This window comes from Brienomyrus brachyistius, chromosome 14, assembly GCF_023856365.1.
Source record: "Brienomyrus brachyistius isolate T26 chromosome 14, BBRACH_0.4, whole genome shotgun sequence".
Classification (NCBI taxonomy): Eukaryota; Metazoa; Chordata; class Actinopteri; order Osteoglossiformes; family Mormyridae; genus Brienomyrus; species Brienomyrus brachyistius.
In genome coordinates, this window is record NC_064546.1 from 16069377 (window position 1) to 16089300 (window position 19924).

At 43.4% G+C, this 19924-nt stretch overlaps 2 protein-coding genes across 3 annotated transcripts; both read left to right on the forward strand.

The window, feature by feature from the left end:
- Positions 1 to 450: 450 nt before the first annotated feature.
- On the forward strand, positions 451 to 13330 carry hif1aa (hypoxia inducible factor 1 subunit alpha a). Its single transcript, XM_048975443.1, has 15 exons — positions 451 to 800; positions 7493 to 7683; positions 8074 to 8219; positions 8303 to 8387; positions 8514 to 8626; positions 8789 to 9000; positions 9257 to 9363; positions 9459 to 9606; positions 9844 to 10118; positions 10204 to 10424; positions 10695 to 10817; positions 10969 to 11210; positions 11514 to 11622; positions 11706 to 11820; positions 12140 to 13330. Exons 1-15 carry the CDS (start codon positions 769 to 771, stop codon positions 12289 to 12291), a joined length of 2271 nt encoding a protein of 756 aa, XP_048831400.1. The 5' UTR covers positions 451 to 768; the 3' UTR covers positions 12292 to 13330.
- A 1022-nt stretch (positions 13331 to 14352) lies between these two features.
- Positions 14353 to 19196, forward strand: snapc1b (small nuclear RNA activating complex, polypeptide 1b). 2 transcript variants are annotated; one of them, XM_048975457.1, is made up of 10 exons: positions 14353 to 14472; positions 15223 to 15382; positions 15551 to 15691; positions 16215 to 16319; positions 16564 to 16719; positions 17632 to 17694; positions 17830 to 17892; positions 18131 to 18266; positions 18364 to 18435; positions 18805 to 19196. In XM_048975457.1, the coding sequence occupies exons 1-10, from the start codon at positions 14447 to 14449 to the stop codon at positions 18837 to 18839; spliced, it is 957 nt and encodes a 318-aa protein (XP_048831414.1). In that variant the 5' UTR covers positions 14353 to 14446; the 3' UTR covers positions 18840 to 19196. The 2 variants fall into 2 exon arrangements, with proteins under 2 accessions (XP_048831414.1, XP_048831413.1); XM_048975456.1 differs by lacking the exon at positions 14353 to 14472 and adding an exon at positions 14679 to 14924.
- Positions 19197 to 19924: the final 728 nt, after the last annotated feature.

Consider the following 19924-nt stretch of genomic DNA (forward strand, 5'->3'; position numbering starts at 1 on the left):
GCACTTTTTTAGGCGGGTGGATGTGGATTTATACGGTAAATCCATTTCTTTAGAGGTGAATATACGCCGTATTCCTGCGTATATCCACCACTACACGTCTGGTGTGAAACCGTAACAGCTGCGTAAAGTAGCTTGTGTTAAACGTTTCAATGTAAAAGGTAGTGGACGAGATATTATTTATTTGAGAAATGATTTAACAAAATGTCTATTAATTTAATTTTAATAGCTATGAACTCGTATATTACATAATAGGCGCGGTGAGTGAAATGAAGTTAAACGATGCTTTGAATAAAAGATAATTTAAATATATTTTTTTAATTCAGTGGAAATGTAATAATAATAATAATAATAATAATAATAATAATAATACGAAAGCTTTGCCTCGGCTGTCTTCAGAGTTGCGCAGGCGCGTCCCCGCGGCCCCGGGCACGTGACCGCGCGTACTCGGCTCCTACAATAGTGTGTAGGTGCTGGCGAATCTCGAGAGTGTATAACGCCATCGGGTCCGTTTTGCTCAACGGCTTCTCGACGTCGCCGAACAAATGCTTTGACTTTTGGCTCAGCGGAGGTTTCACCTCTTGAATACTTCGCAGACGGGCAAAGCTTTTGCGCTAAAGGAGGAATTTGTGTTTTTCCCCTTTCCCTGGAGTTTTCTTGTGGAATTATTCATTGACTCGCGTGGCCTGCGGAGCCAGATAGCCTGAGTGCTACGTTGTTTTGAGAAAGCTAGCATTAGCTTAGCATCAGACTGAGAGGTTTCAGCCCAGAATGGACACAGGGGTTGTCACTGAAAAGAAAAGGTACTTGCTTTTTTCTGACAATCACATTGTGTTGATATACTGCTAGTCATATTTTCTGGTCGCTCTTGATGCGCTTATTTGTGCCGCACTACCTAGTAATGTTTTACGTTTAGCTAGCTGCCCGATGTCTTTCAACACGTCGCCATTTTGTTACTAGGACTGCAGGTCAGTCGGATCTTATAAAACTGATAATCGGTCTTAGGCGTATTGCTAGTGCTTTGAAATAATTTTGTTGAATTTGTGTTATGTGTTAATTCTCTTGTTTTATTGTCACATCTGCGTTTTTTTAAAGAAATCGTTTTGTTGTTTCCACGTGAATACTGTAAGTTTAACTTGTATTATTATTTTAAACCAACTGTGCCACATTAACATTGTTACTTACGCACATTGATTAAGCAGTTACGCCGATTTGGACTGCTTATTCACGACTGAGGGATGAGCACTATTTAGTTCAGTCCTGGCAGAAAAGCTTGATGCATCTGGACATTGTATTTAGACAGTTCAAAACAGATAGCTGCCCACGTTTGACCTATAACCCAGTATATTTATATAAACGTTGGCTTTTGTGGTTCTGGCCTACTGCATACTTGACCCCGTATGCTTTAATAACATTAGACGTAGTCAAACTAGCTGGCAGTTCAATTTCACCAGTTTGCGTTTTAGTATTAGAATTCTCATTAATGGGGTCTCTGCGACTGGCCCAGGTCCAAATATAAAAACGCCTTGGCACCTGTTGCTTTTTATTTTAAGTAATCACCCTTCCGGTATGCCTTCAATATAGAGAAATAAGCGAAACGACACGCCATAGTTTCTATGCTAAATGCTATTGCGTTTTGGCTGGTCCTCACACGATAAAGTATGTTCTTTTAAAATGACAGGACTACCCTAAGAAAACGTATGTAACGGTGTGTTATGCTCTCTCTTGCTAATATACCCGAACGATTTCTACCTGGCATTACGGAGGTGCACTCAGGTGTCTGTTTTTAGCTTGACATTGAGGGGAATTCTGATGGGGCTTATTTTAAATGTGAAGTGGGTGTGCAGTGTCGTTTGTCTAAGATCTCAGTTTGCATCATTGTCTCAGTCTAGCTTTAGCTACTTGGTAAATTACCACCAGCTCACCCAGTGTGACTTTGTTTGGAACAATTTTCAGTGTGAGGCTGCGTCCAGCAATAAAAATTTTATGGGACTGTGTGCCAGTTCAGTCTCACAGGTTGTTTTCAAGTTCAGGCTGTTTTGTGTTGATGTTCCTGAGATTGTTCTTTCTGAAGTGGCTGCTTGGAGCCTTGTGTTCATTCAGAAATACTTGCTGAGGATTTGTCTCAGTGGTGCCTATTTCATCCTGAGTAAATTGGCTTGTCTGTTGAAAGCCTCCTGTTATGCTCTTGGCAAAAAGGGCTTTTTAAATATTAAGTTCAGTGAAAGCTGTGCTTCAGCCCATCTATAATTGAGCCAGTTCTACTGCACTGTTTTCGAGTTCAGGGGTTTGCCAGCTTCTGCCAATAAACGACATAGCAATCTCTCAGGAACCAGATGTAGCTTCTGTCTTTATCATTTTATAGCCCATTGAAGCACTCTTATTTGTGAACGTATAATCCAGCCTTCTTTCGTCTGGTGTGTTAATCACTCAAGACTTGACGTCAATGAGAGTTTTTGTCACAGCTTGTGGTAACAAGGTGTTAACGTAACAAGGGAAGCTGGAGTGATTTTATAACTGGAGTGCAGTTGCCTCAGGATGCATTTTGTTTTAACAGTGTATGGTTGGAAAGTAATTTCCAAGCTTTGCCTTTTTGATAGAGGCCACTCCCTTGTCAGAAAAAGTTTGCATTCATTTTTTTACTGTAAATCAGGCAAACAAATGGTGTATAATACCAGCAAAGTACAAGGTCATTTTCTTTAATCCAAATAAGTGGCAGGATGTGGGAATGGATCCGATTTAATTTAGCGTTAGCATTTTATCATTGGCATGCCAGGCAGGGAGTCGTACTACAGTAAGAAGCTGATAACCAGGTTATCCCTAGTCGATGATAGTTCATGCAAATTCTTGTTTCAGCATGTTTAAAGTGTAACAAAACCTGATTATTGGATATATTTGCTGTGCAGGATATTTGTGTTTTTTTTTTTTTATTATTATTTTAAAATTTTTTTCCTTTAGTTTTTTTGCCTTGGATTTTGCCTTTTTTAATAATATAATCTTTGCTTTCACTTCTTAAAATATACAGAAACAAGAAAATCCGGCTAACTTTTTTTTTCCCTCTTTTGCCTAGTGTCTGTTAACAAACTTCAGCTTCTACCACAAAGTATATAAGATGCTTCATTCTCACTTGGTTGTGAATCAGCAGCTGCCATCACACGGTGTGGAATTTCGTGGACATGCCTGGCTAGTGCTGCAGATCAAGAGCATCTCAGAGGATGGTTGAGGGACCTGGATTAATACGTTTTCACATAATCCAGTGTTGGATGGGGTCTGTGTCTTTGTTGCTTTTCAGCAGTACTCTGTAGGTTCGATACTGATCTGTATAAAACAAACATTTTCCCGTAGGAATCACCAACAACCTGTGCTTGTTCTTCAGGTGCTATGAACTTTGATGTTATTGGGATCTATAATATGTGTGTGTATAATTTATCTGCCGTATAGCTAGCCACAATGATAGGGGGATGGTACCTGAGTTTGCAGGCAAACTTGTTGATTTGTATGTGACCTTTCTGTAGCGTATCCCTCTTTGCAACTCCTGCTCCTTAAGAGATGATTTGTGTGTCCTAATTGCTATGCACTGGGGGTAGGGGATGTGGATGTATGAATCTTGGCCAGTTCCCTTTCACTGGTATACGTGTTACGGTCTGTGGTTCTGCAAAGGTACTCTGTGTGACCTTCATAACACATTCCAGCAATCTGTCCCCAGCACTGGTTGGCTCACTTAGGTCCCATTGCCCCCCCCCTTCCCTCTTGTTTAGCTGTTGCTCTTGAATGCCACGGTACAGTAGCATGCATGCAAGGAGTGTTGATAAAATTTAAACCAGTGACATGATCTGTATTTGTCACATGATCTGTATTTGTCGCATGATCTGTTGCTGACAGTGTTCCTATTAAAGAAATTACTACTCTACATTCTGTGAAGGGAGAGCACAATGTGATTGGACCAATTCTTTAACCTGATAAAGAAAAATGAGGCTGTTTGTAGGTGAATGCCCCTGTCTCTCTCTCTTGTGCACACACACAGACAAGCTGAGATTGATGCAAGCTTAACTAGGAATGCAGTTACAGTACCCTTCACATCTGTTTTCACTGCTATATACCTTAAATATGGGTATTGCTGAACTTTAGGTCATTGAGCCCAAATGTCTAAAATAATAGAAGCAGGAGCAACCGGTGATGCTTTGCTTTCTTAGTTCTGTTCATGTTGGTTTTTGTAGGGGGGGGTGATTCATAATATTCTCTTGTGATAAGTGATCTGGTGGCTTTAGGCACATTATAAATATATACTTTCTCAAGACAGAGGCAGAAAGCGTCAGATGGATCTTGCAATTGTGCCCTTGAGAGGTAAAGTGGGCTACCCCACATGTCAGTCAAAAATGAGTTTAGTGTTCAATATTAATTATTGAGGGTCATACCTCTGTGCTACCTATGATGTATATCAATTGTAGGGTATAGGCACACAGTTTTTTTTGAAAAAAAAATTCAACTTTGGAACTCATTTTCTCAAAACTTTGTTTTTGTGGGATAGCTCACTTTACCTCTCAAGGGCACAATTAGGAATGACAGTTGAGAGCAAGGCTTCTACTAGAGAGGAAAGTGAACATGCAGGTTCCCATATAAATTTTGCTTTGTGAATGTCACCTTGTAACTTCAGTAAGTTTGTAACCAGTTATCTGTTCAGATTCATATTAGATATTGTTGGAGGATTTAGGGTCCTTGTGTTATTCTGCTGCTAAGGCTTACTTGCCAGTCCCGATGGCAAGATGCTAAGTGGGAAATAATTGTCAAGACTGGGCATGTTTACTGTATCTCTTACAGACAACAACATCATTTTGTGAATGCTGCAGAGCCGGTTAGGCCTGCATGACTTTCTCATGCAGTCTACTGATGGTCTTCCAAACATAAATATAGGTGATTGAAATCGAAAGTAGATAGGACATTTTGTTTGGGTGACCGAACTGTTCCCCCAGGACCCTTCTGAGGGTACGTGTTTGTATAGCTGTGGATCTCCTTGCAGTTTTTAATCATTTTTTTTTTACCCTTTACAAAACTCTAGGAGGGTGCTTCTTGTTGTACATTTTGAGAGGTAATCGGCAAATAACTGGGTACCTAAGTGATATATGGTCTAAGCTATTTAAGCTGCCAAGGTACCATCGATGATAACAAGTTGCTGCTGATACCAGAATATAGCATATATATATATATATATATATATATATATATATATATATATATATATATATATATATATATAAATAAAAATGTATATAAATGTATCTTTTGATGGTGTGCATGTCAGTGTGTGATGGCACACTTGCCATCTTCAGCACTGGTCACTCCCAGCCACGACCTGCTCCTCCTACCCATGCTCCCTGTGGAATCCTGGCAATGGCTTTCAAGGCCAGGGGAAAGCAGGGTGATGCTGGGATGATCCGTACATAAATACTTGCCCTTTGCAGAGATGAGTGTACAAATTTCTTGCTACATGTGCTGGAGCATATCCAGTTATGGCTTCAGTGGATTATGAAAGACACCACGATACCTATTAATAAAATATTTTGAGAAACCATGTCTGATGTTGTGCAGTTAAGCCACTCGGTCTGTGCCAAACGAGATAATGTCTAATACAAATGCTCTCCCCTGTGTTATACGTTGAAGAATTTGTGAATGTTTGTGGAAACCCTACAGAGCTAAAAGATAAATATTCTTTTTGTTTACTCCAAGTCCTCTAGGGGTGTGTTCCACAAAGCATGATTTCTCAGTTAGCTGGGTTAACTTAAGCTAAAAGTCATGCTTGCCCAATAAGAGTTTAAGTAAGGAACATTCACGTTGGGCAATCATGACTTTTAGCTTAAGTTAACCCTGCAAACTGAGAAATCTTGCTTTGTGGAAGACCCCTCCTGGTCTACAAAGGTTCAGAGATATGTAAACAAAATGAAAGCGGCAGTCTAGAGTAAATTCAGACTGCTGCAGAAAGCTTCAGGCAGCATGCCAGGAGCCTTCTGCCCATACTGACCTTCAGTGGTGTGTGATTTCATTTAGAGGGAGTGACTATTTTTCAAGTCAATTCTTTGAGGAAAATGCTAAATTAAACAGTAAAAACTAACGTGGACATCAGATTATTCAAGAAGAGTAATGAAATTGACAGACATTCCCAAAACACATGTGTATGTTTACTTTCCTGTTTGTTGAGCACAGAAACGGCTACATATTTACCCTACAAAATGCCATGGTGTAGTCTGGTTTTTTCTGTGCTGTATTTAATGGCCAGTGGGCTTTCAGAAAACCTTGATTTACAGTGCTCTTGTATGGAACCATAAGCCACATCTTGATGCAGTTGGTCATCGATTGGCTGCAGTGTTGAGACATGACATGAAAGAAAAATGATAATCAGGAAATAGGCTGCATCAGGAGAGAGAGAGAGTGCACCTTGGTAGAACCCTGTAGTCTGAGTTGTCACCTGCTGCAGATTTTAAGTTCACAGGCCTGAACTACACCTTGTGTTGGCAGAGTGGAACCCATTTTACTATATTGAGGGGCGGTCCTTTGCACAGTTGTTAGTCACGTCCTACTTGGCTTTCAGCATTGACTCATAACTATTCTGGTTGCAGCCAGCTTGCTTGCCAGCTCACAGAGGGTGGTTGCTGATCATGGTGTGTTTCGGGTTCTAGGCCAGGAGGCCACATATCAGGCAGATGGTCTTTAGAGGACCTTGTTGCACCAGTGAAGAAGCCCTTTGCTGATGTTTCTGACTGCTATTGGATTAGGGGAGCAGAGCTTCCAGCACTCCAATGTCCCCCCCCCATACAGTAAACAATCTGGCTTTATTTCAGAAACAGGAAATGAGAGGCCCCCTGTGACTTTAAAGATCAAGAAGCAGGAAGGATCAGTGAGTTTCTGCTGTTAGGCTACTAGTAGAGTGTAAAAGCAGGAAAAGCAGACTGAATGAGTGGTCAGTTTATCTGCTGTCACCTCGGTCTGGGTGGAGCTTGTTGAGGGACAGCACAATACTTCTCCTTCCTGACACTCCAATCTGTTGAAGTGCTTTGGTGAAATATGATATGGCTGTCAAGCACGAGGCCTGGGTAATTTAATGCATTTGATATTCTGCTTTCTTTTGTTATTGTTCGTTTGCTTTATTTTTTATGCATGGTTGTTTCTTGAATGATTAGTGTGGGTAAAGTATGATGGATTTATTAGAGGCGGCAATTTTACAAGAGATACTGAAATACGTATTTTATTTTTAGTTATCTAGCTAAATGACTTTGATTTACACACAACAGCACGTCCTCCTTATCGCACTGCCCTACTTAGGAAGCTAATGTAAAACAACTGTCAAAAAAACAAACAAACTTGCATATGTTTGTAGCCGACTAGTGCTGTTCCTCCTGGCTTCCTGCCTGAGAATCAGTGCTTTTGGCCTCTGTCCAGAAGGCAAGAGCCTTGATTTGTCCAGATGGATTAGAAATGGACACTAGTCTCTGTTGTCCTTCAGGGTGAGCTCGGAGAGGAGGAAGGAGAAGTCGCGGGATGCTGCACGATGCCGTCGTGGCAAGGAGTCGGAGGTGTTCTACGAATTGGCACACCAGCTGCCCCTGCCCCACAGCGTGACCTCCAGTCTCGATAAGGCCTCCATCATGAGGCTGACTATCAGCTACTTGCGCATGAGGAAGCTGTTGAACACAGGTATGTGTCCTGTCACAACCAGAATGGAAGAAGGAGGTGGCACTGAAATTGTGCACTCATATCAAGTTTCCCTGCCAAGACCTCCATCTAACTAGGTTGTCCATAGTGGAATCACAGCAGGGGAAGATCTGCAAGAAAAAATGGTGGTTTTTTTGGGAGCTCAATCTGCTTGGTAAATGACACTTTTTTTCAAACTAAACAGGAGCAGGGAAGGAAGAATCAACTGAAAAGACGGGTGGTGCTCCTCCAGATTAGCGCTGGCTAGCATCAGCCAAGGCACAGCGTACTTGCTGATTAGCTCTGACTGATGCATAGTAGTATTCTTTCTGGTTGTTTAGCACTGCTAGCTGTAGCCCTAATCTTGATTTCCCCCTCCTCGTTTACGGCTAGATCAACCTGAAGAGGAGCCTGAGGTGGACTCTCATCTCAACAGCTTCTACCTGAAGGCCCTGGAAGGGTTTCTCATGGTTCTTTCTGAGGATGGGGACATAGTGTATCTCACCGAGAATGTCAGCAAGTGCCTGGGCCTCGCTCAGGTGAGGTCATCACTGGTAACACCCTGTTGTTCCCACTTCACTTTAAATACTTGTCTGAATATTGAATTTCTCTTGTATGACAGTTTGACCTGACTGGGCACAGTGTCTTTGACTTTGCTCACCCTTGTGACCATGAGGAGCTGAGGGAGATGCTTGTCTACAAAACAGGTGAGGTGTTCTGACACCAGACTTGGTGGCACTAGGAACACTGGGAACTGCAGTCTGGGTCAGTCTGATTTGTGCAGATTTAAATGTTATGTTGACTATTTGCATGCGTCTTTTTCTTTGTCCCAGGCCCTTCTAAGAAAGCCAAGGTGCAGAACACAGTGCGCAGCTTCTTTCTGCGCATGAAGTGCACACTCACAAGCAGAGGGCGAACTGTTAATATAAAGTCTGCCACATGGAAGGTGTGTGATTGACTGGTTTCCCTAATGATGTTTGGTTAGGTCATTCTAGAGCAATGGCAGTGCTCAGGTAAAGGTGCAACAGCCAATAAATAAACTTACATTCAACTGATAGCTTTGTTCAGTCCCTAGTGTAACCGGTATGTGCCTGGCTCTTTTCCCCAGGTTCTGCACTGCACCGGCCACATCCGTGTGTACGAGAACAATAATGACGTCAACAATAACGATGAGTGTGGTTACAAGGAGCCACCCATGCCGTACCTGGTTCTAATCTGCGAACCCATCCCCCACCCCTCCAACATCGAGGTGCCGTTGGACAGCAAGACCTTCCTCAGCCGTCACACTCTCGACATGAAATTCTCCTACTGCGACGAGAGGTCAGTTCTTTGCTGTGGAACAGTACTGCCACCTAGTGGCTGGGAATCCTAATAGACAATACTGCCAAGCAGAGGTGTATGGCTGCTTCCATAATAGAATCACCATTATCCAGAGATGATGATTATCATTTACTCAGCCAGCATTTCCCTGATATGGTCAAATTGTCATGGAGTAAATGACTCTACCTCTTAAATATATCTGTGCCACCTGCTGAGTAATGAGATCATTAACCCTTTCCCTGTCACTACGTCCTAGGATTACAGAGCTGATGGGCTATGAACCAGAGGATCTGTTGAATCGCTCGGTGTATGAGTACTACCACGCACTGGACTCAGACCACCTGACCAAGACACACCATAATTGTAAGAGCTTAAATTCAGCATAAATCTCTGTGGGGAAAATACAGGTCAAGCTCTGTCACATGACTTATAGCTGTCCTTCTTTCTGCCTCTTTCAGTGTTTGCCAAGGGTCAGGCTACTACAGGCCAATACCGCATGTTGGCCAAGAAGGGCGGCTTTGTATGGGTGGAGACTCAGGCTACTGTCATCTATAACACCAAAAACTCCCAGCCACAGTGTATTGTTTGTGTGAATTATGTGCTCAGGTACAACAACTGATTCTAAACTGGTATATCTATAAACAGTACTTGTGTGTGTGTGTGTGTGTGTGTGTGCGTGTGTGTGTGTGTGTGTGTGTGTGTGTGCGTGCGTGCCTGAGATCAAGAATAATTGGATGAGGGTGCAATGTGTGGAAGAGAAATGGTGCCCTCCAATGTTTAAAAGTGATATGACAGCTGAGCTGTTGCTGAGACCTGCCCCTTGTCCTACTTGCTACCCTGCAGCAGTGTGGTGGAGGAGAACCTGGTGTTGTCTCTGGAGCAGACACTGGAGGATTCCAAAGAGGAAGCCAAGGAGGAAGTTGAGGAGGATACCCGTGAAGAAGCCAAGGAAGATGTCGAGGGCCCAGAGGCAGCCATGTTCGAACTCTTCACCAAGGTGGAGGAGAGGGAGGGCTCAGAGAGCCTGTATGAGCAGCTGAAGGAGGAGCCTGAAGCACTGACCCTGCTGGCCCCTGCAGCCGGGGACACCATCATCCACCTGGACTTCACCAGTCCTGGTTAGAGCATCTCAAATCTTCTTGCAAAGCACATGTTTCTGCTTGGGGGTAAATGCTGAACCTGCTCGTCTGGCTGCCCCCGCAGAGTCCGAGCTCCAGCTGGAGAAGGAGGTCCCCCTATATAACGACGTCATGCTCCCATCTACCGTCGTGAAACCGGCCCTGTCTCCGCTGCCACCCAGCGAGCCCGATCCACCACTCCGCCCGCTATACACTAAGCTGGAGCCTGGCTCTGAGGACTTCCCTTTCGGCGTGACCTGTGCCCAGACATCCCCGGGGCCCGTGTCCGGGCGTTCATCGCCTCAGGTAAACTTGTAGGCGTGTTTTCTGCTGTTTTATTACTGTTTTGTTTTTTTTCTCTGTAGAGGACAATGCTTCTACTCATATCTCTCATTCTGTACATGCTACTGTAAGTCCTGTTTCTCAAAGAGGACAGTAAGTTTGACCTTGCCAAACCCCTCTTCAAAATTTTAATCAATATTAAACTTTTTTTTTTTACCCTGGATGTCAAGACCATTTGACTATCAAGGCAGCACCAGGGTGACCGGTTGAACAGACTGTCTGATCTCATTTCAGCCCATCAGCCTGCCAGACTTCTTCTTCCAGGTGGACTCTGATATGGGGTCTGAGTTCAAGCTGGAGCTGGTGGAGAAGCTGTTTGCCATCGATACAGAGCCAAAGTCCCCCTTAACATCTCAGGTACTGTTGAAGTATGGAGATTGTAGCTGCAGTGGTAAGGGCAAGTTCACTCGGGTACCTCTCTGTTCCTGTGTTTTCAACGTCTTTGTCGCTGTCTTTTCTCTCCTCCTTTTCCACCTGTTCTCCACTCCCATCGCCATCTCGTGACTAGACCATGGAGGACCAGGATCTAGAGATGTTGGCGCCATACATCCCCATGGATGATGACTTCCAGCTGCGGGTGCTGTCCCCAGCCGAGTCCCTGGCCTCAGGCTCCTCCCCGTCCCAGGAGGCCTCCCCACTGCACGTCCTCCAGGAGGTGCAGAGTGCCCCCTGCTCCCCATTTAGCGGCAGTCGCACCATTTCCCCCAGCCCGGTCCCGGCAGAACCAAATGACACTGCACTCAGCAAGAGGTACCCCACCCCCTATCCTATCTACAATCCACCTCCACCAGGGCTAAACAGTTTTAGAAGGCATCTTCAATTAATGGTTAATTGGTGATAGCAGCTAACTAAGCCTGTGTTCTTCTTAGACACTCAGCATATCCTAACCAACAAAGCAGAGAGAGAATAATTGTTTTTCCAAAACAAGCTCAACCACCTTCCTCAGCTTCTTATATAAATTATATGACAATTTATACAAAACTGTTTTGATATTTCAATATTTGTAAAATTACTTAGAACTATGGTAACCCCCCCCCCCCCGTCTTATTCCAGGGCTGTGCTGCTGGATCAGGACCTGTCCCCCAAGCTTCTGGCCATCGAGAACATCCAGCGCAAGCGGAAGCTGGAAGGGGAGACCTCACGCCCCCAGGTGCTAGAGCTGGTGAGTGTGATAGTAGTCCTGTTAAACACGCACACATCACCACATCCATATCACATCCCTAACCTCCTACTCCCCCCCACTAGGGTGCTTTGCTCCAGGAGACCCTGGGCTCTGCAGATGCAGGAAAGAGAGCCCGGGTGTTGGAGGCCACACTCCCCGAGGGGCTCTCCCACAAAACCATTCTGCTCCTGCCATCAGGTAGGGCCTGCTTCCCCTGCCCACCTAGGCAGTCCCGACTGTGAAATCTACCTAGACTCAGTTGGGTGTTAGATGAATACTTTGCCAATTTTGAAAGTCTGACAGAAGCACATTTTGAAAATGTTGAGCCTTAAAGGTTCAAACGTGCTATCCTAATAGTACATTTGGGTCATTCGTTTTAATTTCATGCATAACGATTTTATGCGGGAGACACAGAACAGACTTGTCAGCAGTTTAATTGGGGAATAGAGCACATTGCCTAGGGCTCTGCAGTATTTGAATCATGGGCCTAATTTTGTGTGTCCTGTCTTACCCTCAGACCTGGCCAGCCGCCTGTTGAGTGTCTCTGTGGAGGGGGCCGGTCTCCCCCAGCTCACTCGCTATGACTGCGAGGTCAATGCGCCTGTGCTGGATCGCCAGCACCTACTCCAAGGCGAGGATCTGCTGCAGGCCCTGGACCAACTCAACTGAGCGCCGCCCTGCTGCACCATATTGGACACTGCACTCCTGCCCCTTGCCCAAAACAACCCCTTTCTCTTCCAGAACCTTATATTTATATTTCCTATATTGAGTTGTGTCACAATCCAGCTACAGCCTTGCTCCTCACATGGATCTCTGGTGGGTTCCTGCCCATCGGCCGCGTTCTAGGTGTGTTGTAGGAGTCATGGGCTGGCTGCGGCCACGAGAGTCGCGAACGCACACTGCTGGAATTATTGTCCTCGTGTCCTGTCCCCTTCAGCGCCAGTGCTTCAGGCTGAAGGGAAATGTAGCCACAGTCGCACAATATTGTATTTTCTTAAAAGATTACCAGCAATTCTCACTATATATTACCATTTTTCAATATACCATTAATGGAAAAATCAGGCGTATTTTTTCTTATGGTTGTTTGTTTTGGTTGCTTGGTTTCCTTTTCTTTTGATGGTACAGTATATGAAATATAATCAGTCTGGATTGCTTTAGGCAACCTGTCCGCCTTGGGCTGGCTCTTTTTATATTGGTTTCCAGTATTTGGTGTATAGTTTTACTGTCAATCCATATATGTAAAGATATAATTCAGACACATTTTATGCTTTTAATTTCATGGGAAAGTTATCGCACATTTATAGTGTGGTCAATAGATTTTATATTAGATTTTTCCTCCACCAGCTCAGAGGCATTCATACCATAGATGTAAAGCATAACGCTTAACTGTGCGAGTATAAAGACGAGTATAAATGTAACGCTTACTTTGCGAGGTGTTGTTCGAGTTAAAAAGTCGTCAGTTTTATATCGTGTTCTCTGGTATAGATCACGTTATGCAATGTTTAGTTTCCATGCTTCTCGTTGCTCTCACGTTATATCGGTTCTAAACAAGCCCTATTTTGAAATAGTTATGTTCTTTTTATTCATCAAAGTAACTTCCAAATGTAACTGTTATATTTGTAGCTTCTGTTCCTTCATCTCCGCAGTCTGTGATTCAACACTAAATGTATTGTTTTGTTACATCAGTAAAAGATACATGCGGACCAGGCTGCTGTGCCGTGGTGCTTAATTTTGTTATTGGGTTCAAATCTTGTCCTTTGTGCTGATCTAAACATTGTCCCTCACACTCATAACCATAATGGCCGAACTGTTGATCGACAAGAGAAAGACACCGCGGCCGGAACCCGCATAAACACACACACACTCACACACACACACATATATATATATATATATATAAAAAACCTATGACAGCGCTTTCGGGTATTGTCGCAGCCCCTGACTGTCAAGCCGGCTTTATAAACCTCGCACGGACTCTCAAGGTTCCCCAGATCTCTCTCTCGTTCACCTCTTTCCCTAATCTCTGAAGAGCAATGCAAAATCAATAGCATCAACATTGTCTCAGTACTAGGGATACGTCCACACATGCAATAATGTAGACTATCGTAGAAATTAAGAATTGTTAAACCATGCAAACCTCTCAAAACTTACCAATTATTTCCACATATTCAGCTAGAGTACAGAGAGCACATGCATGAGCAAAATAAGATTTCGAAGCAGCTGTTTGATTTCCTCGCATTTGCAATGCATACCCCTTTCCCAAAACACTGACACACGGGTACGTGAGACCCTGTCACGGCTCTTGCGGCACACCCACTGCAGCCCTATTCAAAGATTGTGTATTCCATAACTTGTCTAAAATACACTGTCAATTAAAATAAAACATTGAGAAAAAGTACCGTTTTCTTCATATGTGCTCCAACTGACATTTATCAAAGCATATACACAGACATCATCTAGGGAAATAAATACTAGCAACTGAATAAAAGTAGTTGGCCACGACATTTCGGAATGCATATATAAAAGAGGAATAAGTCATTAAAAAATCTTACCAGTTCTGTAGTGTATTGTTCCCTCACCGGGGAAAGGAGCGCTGAGGCTTTCGATGTAAACCAGGAACATGGACTGAAACAGAACCCATGCATACGTGCGGTTCATCATGACATGAGAATAAGGAAGTGCTGAAAAAAACAGACAAACGTGATTCAACGCTCGCGTTAACACGGCGACCCTACGTCTAATGAAAAATGTATTCCTTATTAAATACGTGGATTTGATTGGCACCGCTTCACTACTCATGTGCTCTCAATAAAACAATGTACCGATGTCATTTAATTTAGTTGGAAGATGGTATGTGAAATAATAATATAAATATTATGTTTGCATTTAATTAAGTCGATTATATAGTATTGACATACTGACTACTGAAATTCTTCTGATTACGCAAATCCTTAAAACAGTACACGTATTTTAAATGTGCTGTTCGTCTTCTTGAAATATTGAGGGACGAGATATCAAAAGGCGAAGTGGTTTGTATGTTGAGTCTAGTTTGTTCTTCACGGGCCGCCGTACCATAAATAGGAAGTCATCCTGTTAATCTGTCGTATCTGCTGATGTTCTGCAAGTGTTGTGTTTTTAAATCTATTTTTTGTTGTAAAATGCCACAGTAGCATGGAGTACTATATCGGGCCTTTGAAATCCGATTGTGAAGATATATTGAGTCAGTTTCAACGGACGGAATCTGTTCGATATGAATCGTTCTCAGCAATCTGGAGAAAAATGGACTTTTCCACTATATTTTAGTAAGGTTTAATGTTAATTAATATTTATGTCAATTTTCTTAAGCGTGTTTTAATCTCTGAATATTTTCTGACAGGGAAAGTAGTTTTCTACGTCGTTACGCAGATGAGTAGCCACAAGTCACTATTATATAACGTAATCGATGAAATGCTCATTGGGTTCCCTATGTTTATGGTGCGTTTATGCAAGGATTAGCGTCACATACGTTTATTTCATTTAACAAGAGCTATATCTGCATGGATCGAGGTAGATTAACTAAAAAAGAAATATTAAAAAAATAATAAAGTTCTTTCTTTCCAGTGGTAAGATGTCACCGAACGAGATGAGCACTTACACCCGTCTGGCCCTGACCACCGCGTATCCGTACTTTCTGCCACCGTACACCTTCCAGATACGAGTTGGGGGATTGTACCTTCTTTACGGTCTGTACCACACGCAGCTGACATCACCCAAAGAAAAGGTACACATTTAAACTTTTTAAGTGAATTGCATGAAACCATTCTGTAATTTTTCGGATCGCCTGTGTTTCTGAGGAAGTGAACAGGAGGAGCTAAAATGGTTGCGGGACACAACGTTTTGTTTTTCACGATAAAAACAACCCCTACACATTTTTTTCCTCTTTTCCCAGATTAGGATCGCTTTAAAGGACTGGGAGGACATCGTGAAGTTCCAAAAGGATGCAGTAAACGCCCAGCACTTTGACGTGGTCTACATCCTCAGGAAGCTCTTCACCTTGAAAGCTTTTTACTTTACCGCAATGCCAAAAATGGTACATTGCCTGTTGATTGTTGCCTCAGTTTCCCATGTGTGTGATATGCAACCCCTGTGCTGCCTTCTTGTAACCTGTCATTGGTGTATTATGGAAACAATGTATAAAGCGCAATCCCAACTCATAAGTGTTATGTTGAAGCAGCAGACTGATCACGAATGTGGGCAGGTAGTAAAATGACAAGTTTCAAAATCACACTGCTTACTCATATATACCTTTTTTGCTTTAAATTTCATGTGGCATTACTAAGACCAAGTAAACGGAGAGAGAGAGAGTAAAATCTGTTTGGCTCTCAACAGCTTATTCATCTGATTCATCTAACCATACACACATACCTGTTAGAACAATCATTTTATCATTCTGTATAACTTGCTGTGAACACTGAATGGTTGGGTTCAGGCCCACCCATGCTGCGGGGGTGGGAATGTAGTGGAGAGCCTTCAAGCTTAACTGACCTGTTCCAGCTTCACGTCCGGCAATTTGCACAGTTAATTGAGCATGTCTGCTGCTTCTCTCGCCACAGTTGTTCTTCGAGGTGAAGAGGAAGCCCAAGAGAGACGAGGTGTGTGAGGATTTCCGTGAACGCCCAGAGCACGTGAAGGAGCTCATAGACATGGAAACGCTGGAGGTGAGGTCAACAAGACCTGGAGAACATTCAGCAAGCCGTAGAACTTGATAGATGCTGCGGCTGGTGATTGGCATTAAGTGAGCCTCAGGCTGTGTGCTGTGAAGGTGATGTTTGGGGGTGTTCAGCAGTTAGCAGAGAAACCCGGGGAGATTGGTACTGTTCTGAGAAACCCCGGTTTCTCCCAATGGAACTGGTAATTGCACTTGATGGATGCCGGCCCTCTGCTTGTGGACATTGCCTGCAGGAGATGATGAACGTGCAGCAGCACTATGAAAAGATGAAAGCGGCCATCTCCACCACTTTGGGCCAGAAGGAGTCTGGTATCAGCCTGATCCGGAAGGATCTGCCCCTGCAGTTGCGGGACACTGTGATGGAGTATCACAAGTGGCAAGAGAAAGTGGTGAGCTGTGTGTATGTGATTGACCATAGAAGCGGTGGAAAGAATGGAAACACTCTCTACTGAGCTCTCTTCATACCCCCCCACTATTTTATAATTGTTTAAATATATTAATTCACTGTACAGAATTCTTCTTTAGTGCAATCATAGATGCTGCATAAACCCATTTATGCCACACCATTCATGCCTGTATCTTTATTTTTAATTTATTGCACATGTATATATTGTATAGCTGCTTCTAGCACTTTTGCACTATTTTATACTTTTGGATTTTTTTTTCGTCTCAGTACTTGAATTTTGTGCAGTGACAAAGTTATAAACAAAGGTTACTGTGCACGAAGAATCGTAATAGTCTAATGTATTTTCAGCAGCTAATTTTTCATCATTTAACTTTCTACAAATAGTTTTGTTTCTACACAAGGTATATTAATGATCATTAATGTCTAATGCTTACAATTCAGAATAATGCCTTTGAAAAACTGTTCGGTAATGAGGCTCTGGGGTAAACCTCTCATCAAAACATTAGTAGCATTAACTTAACTAGTGCTCTAAGCACAGCCTTTATAATTCCATTAAATGTGGCTTGCAGGCATGAATTATTCTGCTTTGTGTGCTTTTGGGTTTTTGTTCTTTGTATTTAAGTGGGTAATGCGTTGCGTTAGCTGATTTTAAAAATGGTGCGTGGTGATTGTAAAAAAGATTCTTGGATTTATCATAATTCTTTGCATGGATGCATTTTTTAGTCGTTTTTCGGAGGTAGGGGTTGACTCTAACCAGATGCTGTTGCATCACTCATGGTAACTGCACAAACAGAAAATGTCATTTCTGGCCCCGGCGCCAGCTGTTCGTGAGTGTTTGCGCTCTTGTTTTTGGTAAAAGTATTAAGCACTACCTGTTTGTTGGCTGTGTGTTTAGACAAAGACTGGGCCTAATGGCACGGACACAGAGGCAGGCGAAGGCACTTCTGAGAAGCAGGAGGTGAGTGACGGCCCCCTGTGTGCTTCTCCTTTAATCTTTCAAACTTCATTAAGTACTACTGCTACGGTAGATTGTTGATATTTCACTGCTGCAGCGATGAGTTTGACACCCCCCCCCCCCCATCCATTTCCACAGTGTTCCAAAAGGGCGAGTCTCCTAGCTTCTATCAAATCCAAGTCTTATGGACAGGCAGTGCAGGTCTGTTGTTTCTCTGCTGTCGTCTTCGTCACGTTCTCTGTGTTTGATGTTTCTGTGCATCTGCTCCCTGTTTTGCTATTGCCCTGTAACATGGTACACTGACCTGCCTGTGGAGGTCCATTTAATGGAGATCCATGCCTCAATTTTTTTCTCAGCAGGCTCCTTTGGGCCTAGTTTGATCTGAGGTCTTCTGAGATCATTAGGCCTTATTGTTTGTCTCCTGTTGGGTGCTCCTCAGGTGTCCAGGGCCCGGCGGCACCGGCAGGTGGAAATGGACACGTCTGGTTCTGGGACGGATCCTGGACTAGAGCTGTCTCTGCGCAAGAGGCCTCAGTCGTTGCGAGCCAGGACCAGGAAGGACCTGATCGGGAAAGGTTTGGCCGTCCTCCCAAAGTCTCTCCACTGGCCTCCCGGATTCCCCTGCTCCCACCCACTTTGGTGATAATTCTGTCCTCCCCACCTGTCTGGCAGGCGACATGAAGGAGGAGCCTCAAGAGTTTACCCGACAGTGGCGACTGACAGTGCCTGAGGACAAGGTGCATGGTGAGTGACACGATCTCTCTTCCTGTGCGGTGTTATAGAAGCATCCATTACTGATCTTACTCTGCAGGAAAGACTTTTATTATGATACAACCTGATATGGATACTGGGGGAGGAAGGCGGCGGTTGCAGTGGGAGTGGCACCAGTGGTTGCTAAGTGGGTCTGTATCGTCTAATGGGTTGACCAGCACTGGATACAACCAACATTTGAAATATAACTTTATTTTATTTCTCTTTTAACTTTGTAGATTAAAAATGAATATGGAGCTTAGATAATCTTTATAGGTGTGGTTTAAAATGAACCATTTTGTCACAATGAAAGAAATGAAAATGTGGAGCATTTACAAATATTTTTTTGTTTCTCCCCTTCAGAGAGACCTAGAAAGAAGAAACGATTCAAATGGTAAAGGAGAAGGTGGTGGTGGTTCTGCTGGGTGGGGGTGGGGGGGGAGGGGGATGATTCAGCCCGTTTGTGGCAGCGCCCAGCTCTCCACGCCTCCACTCTACCAGCTTTTGGCCTCTGCTGGCCGGATAGGCTCCCAATGGTCTGCTGTGTAGTGGGCCGACGGACATTCGCTGGTGTTTACAAGGCCTCTGCTCTAATCCCCTGCGTTCAGGAGTGGAGATATTATTTTATTGAATCTGTAATGGTTCCGCATAAATAAAAATGTTTTGTAACTAAATGAGTTTTTAGGTTCAATATTATCAATTGGCTGAACGTTCAATGTTTGACTACAAAATAAATAAGTTGTTGGCAACTTAAATGTTTGCGTGTGAATCTGCACTTTATTCATTTATGACCAATGAAAAATGACGGAGGTTGATAATATTTTTATGCGGACTGAAATCCTCGCGTCTAGTCAAATATTCATAAAAACGCGGTTCTGTAACTTCCAGATGCACCTACTTCAGGATGCTCAAATAGTAGAATTGCACCCCCTACAGGCTATGTCGCTCCCATTGTCTTATTAATAGACTTATCATGTCTTAGTTATTCAGTATTGGTCTGTATGCTGCATCACTTGTTTTCAGTTCCCGTCATAATGAGAAAAATAAGTAGAGAAAAATAAAGAAAAATACCTTTAAGCTGACCTACGGTTCCTTGTGTCACGGACGGGGCGCATGTCATCCTGCATTTCTTCTCGGAGAAACAGAAATAACCTCTTTTCGATGGGAGACGTTTCCCTGCGACTACTACAGGATGGTGAGTGTCGTTAATAATTATAATGTGTGAATCAAGCTTCCAATTAAACCGGATTAAACGGATCTGCTAGAGGAAATCAATGTATGCGGCTGGCTGGCTCCCCATTTTACACAGCGTGAAGTGGAGGATCCGTCTTGTTTGCACAACACGTTTTCATGGTGTTTGAATTAAGCGTGGTGGTAGCTTATTACGCACCTCCAACATCCCGTCCCACCCGCCCAGGAGAGGGATGCTTTAACCACTTAACATGTCCATACGGGGGGGGGGCAATGGGGAGGGCGGTGAGAG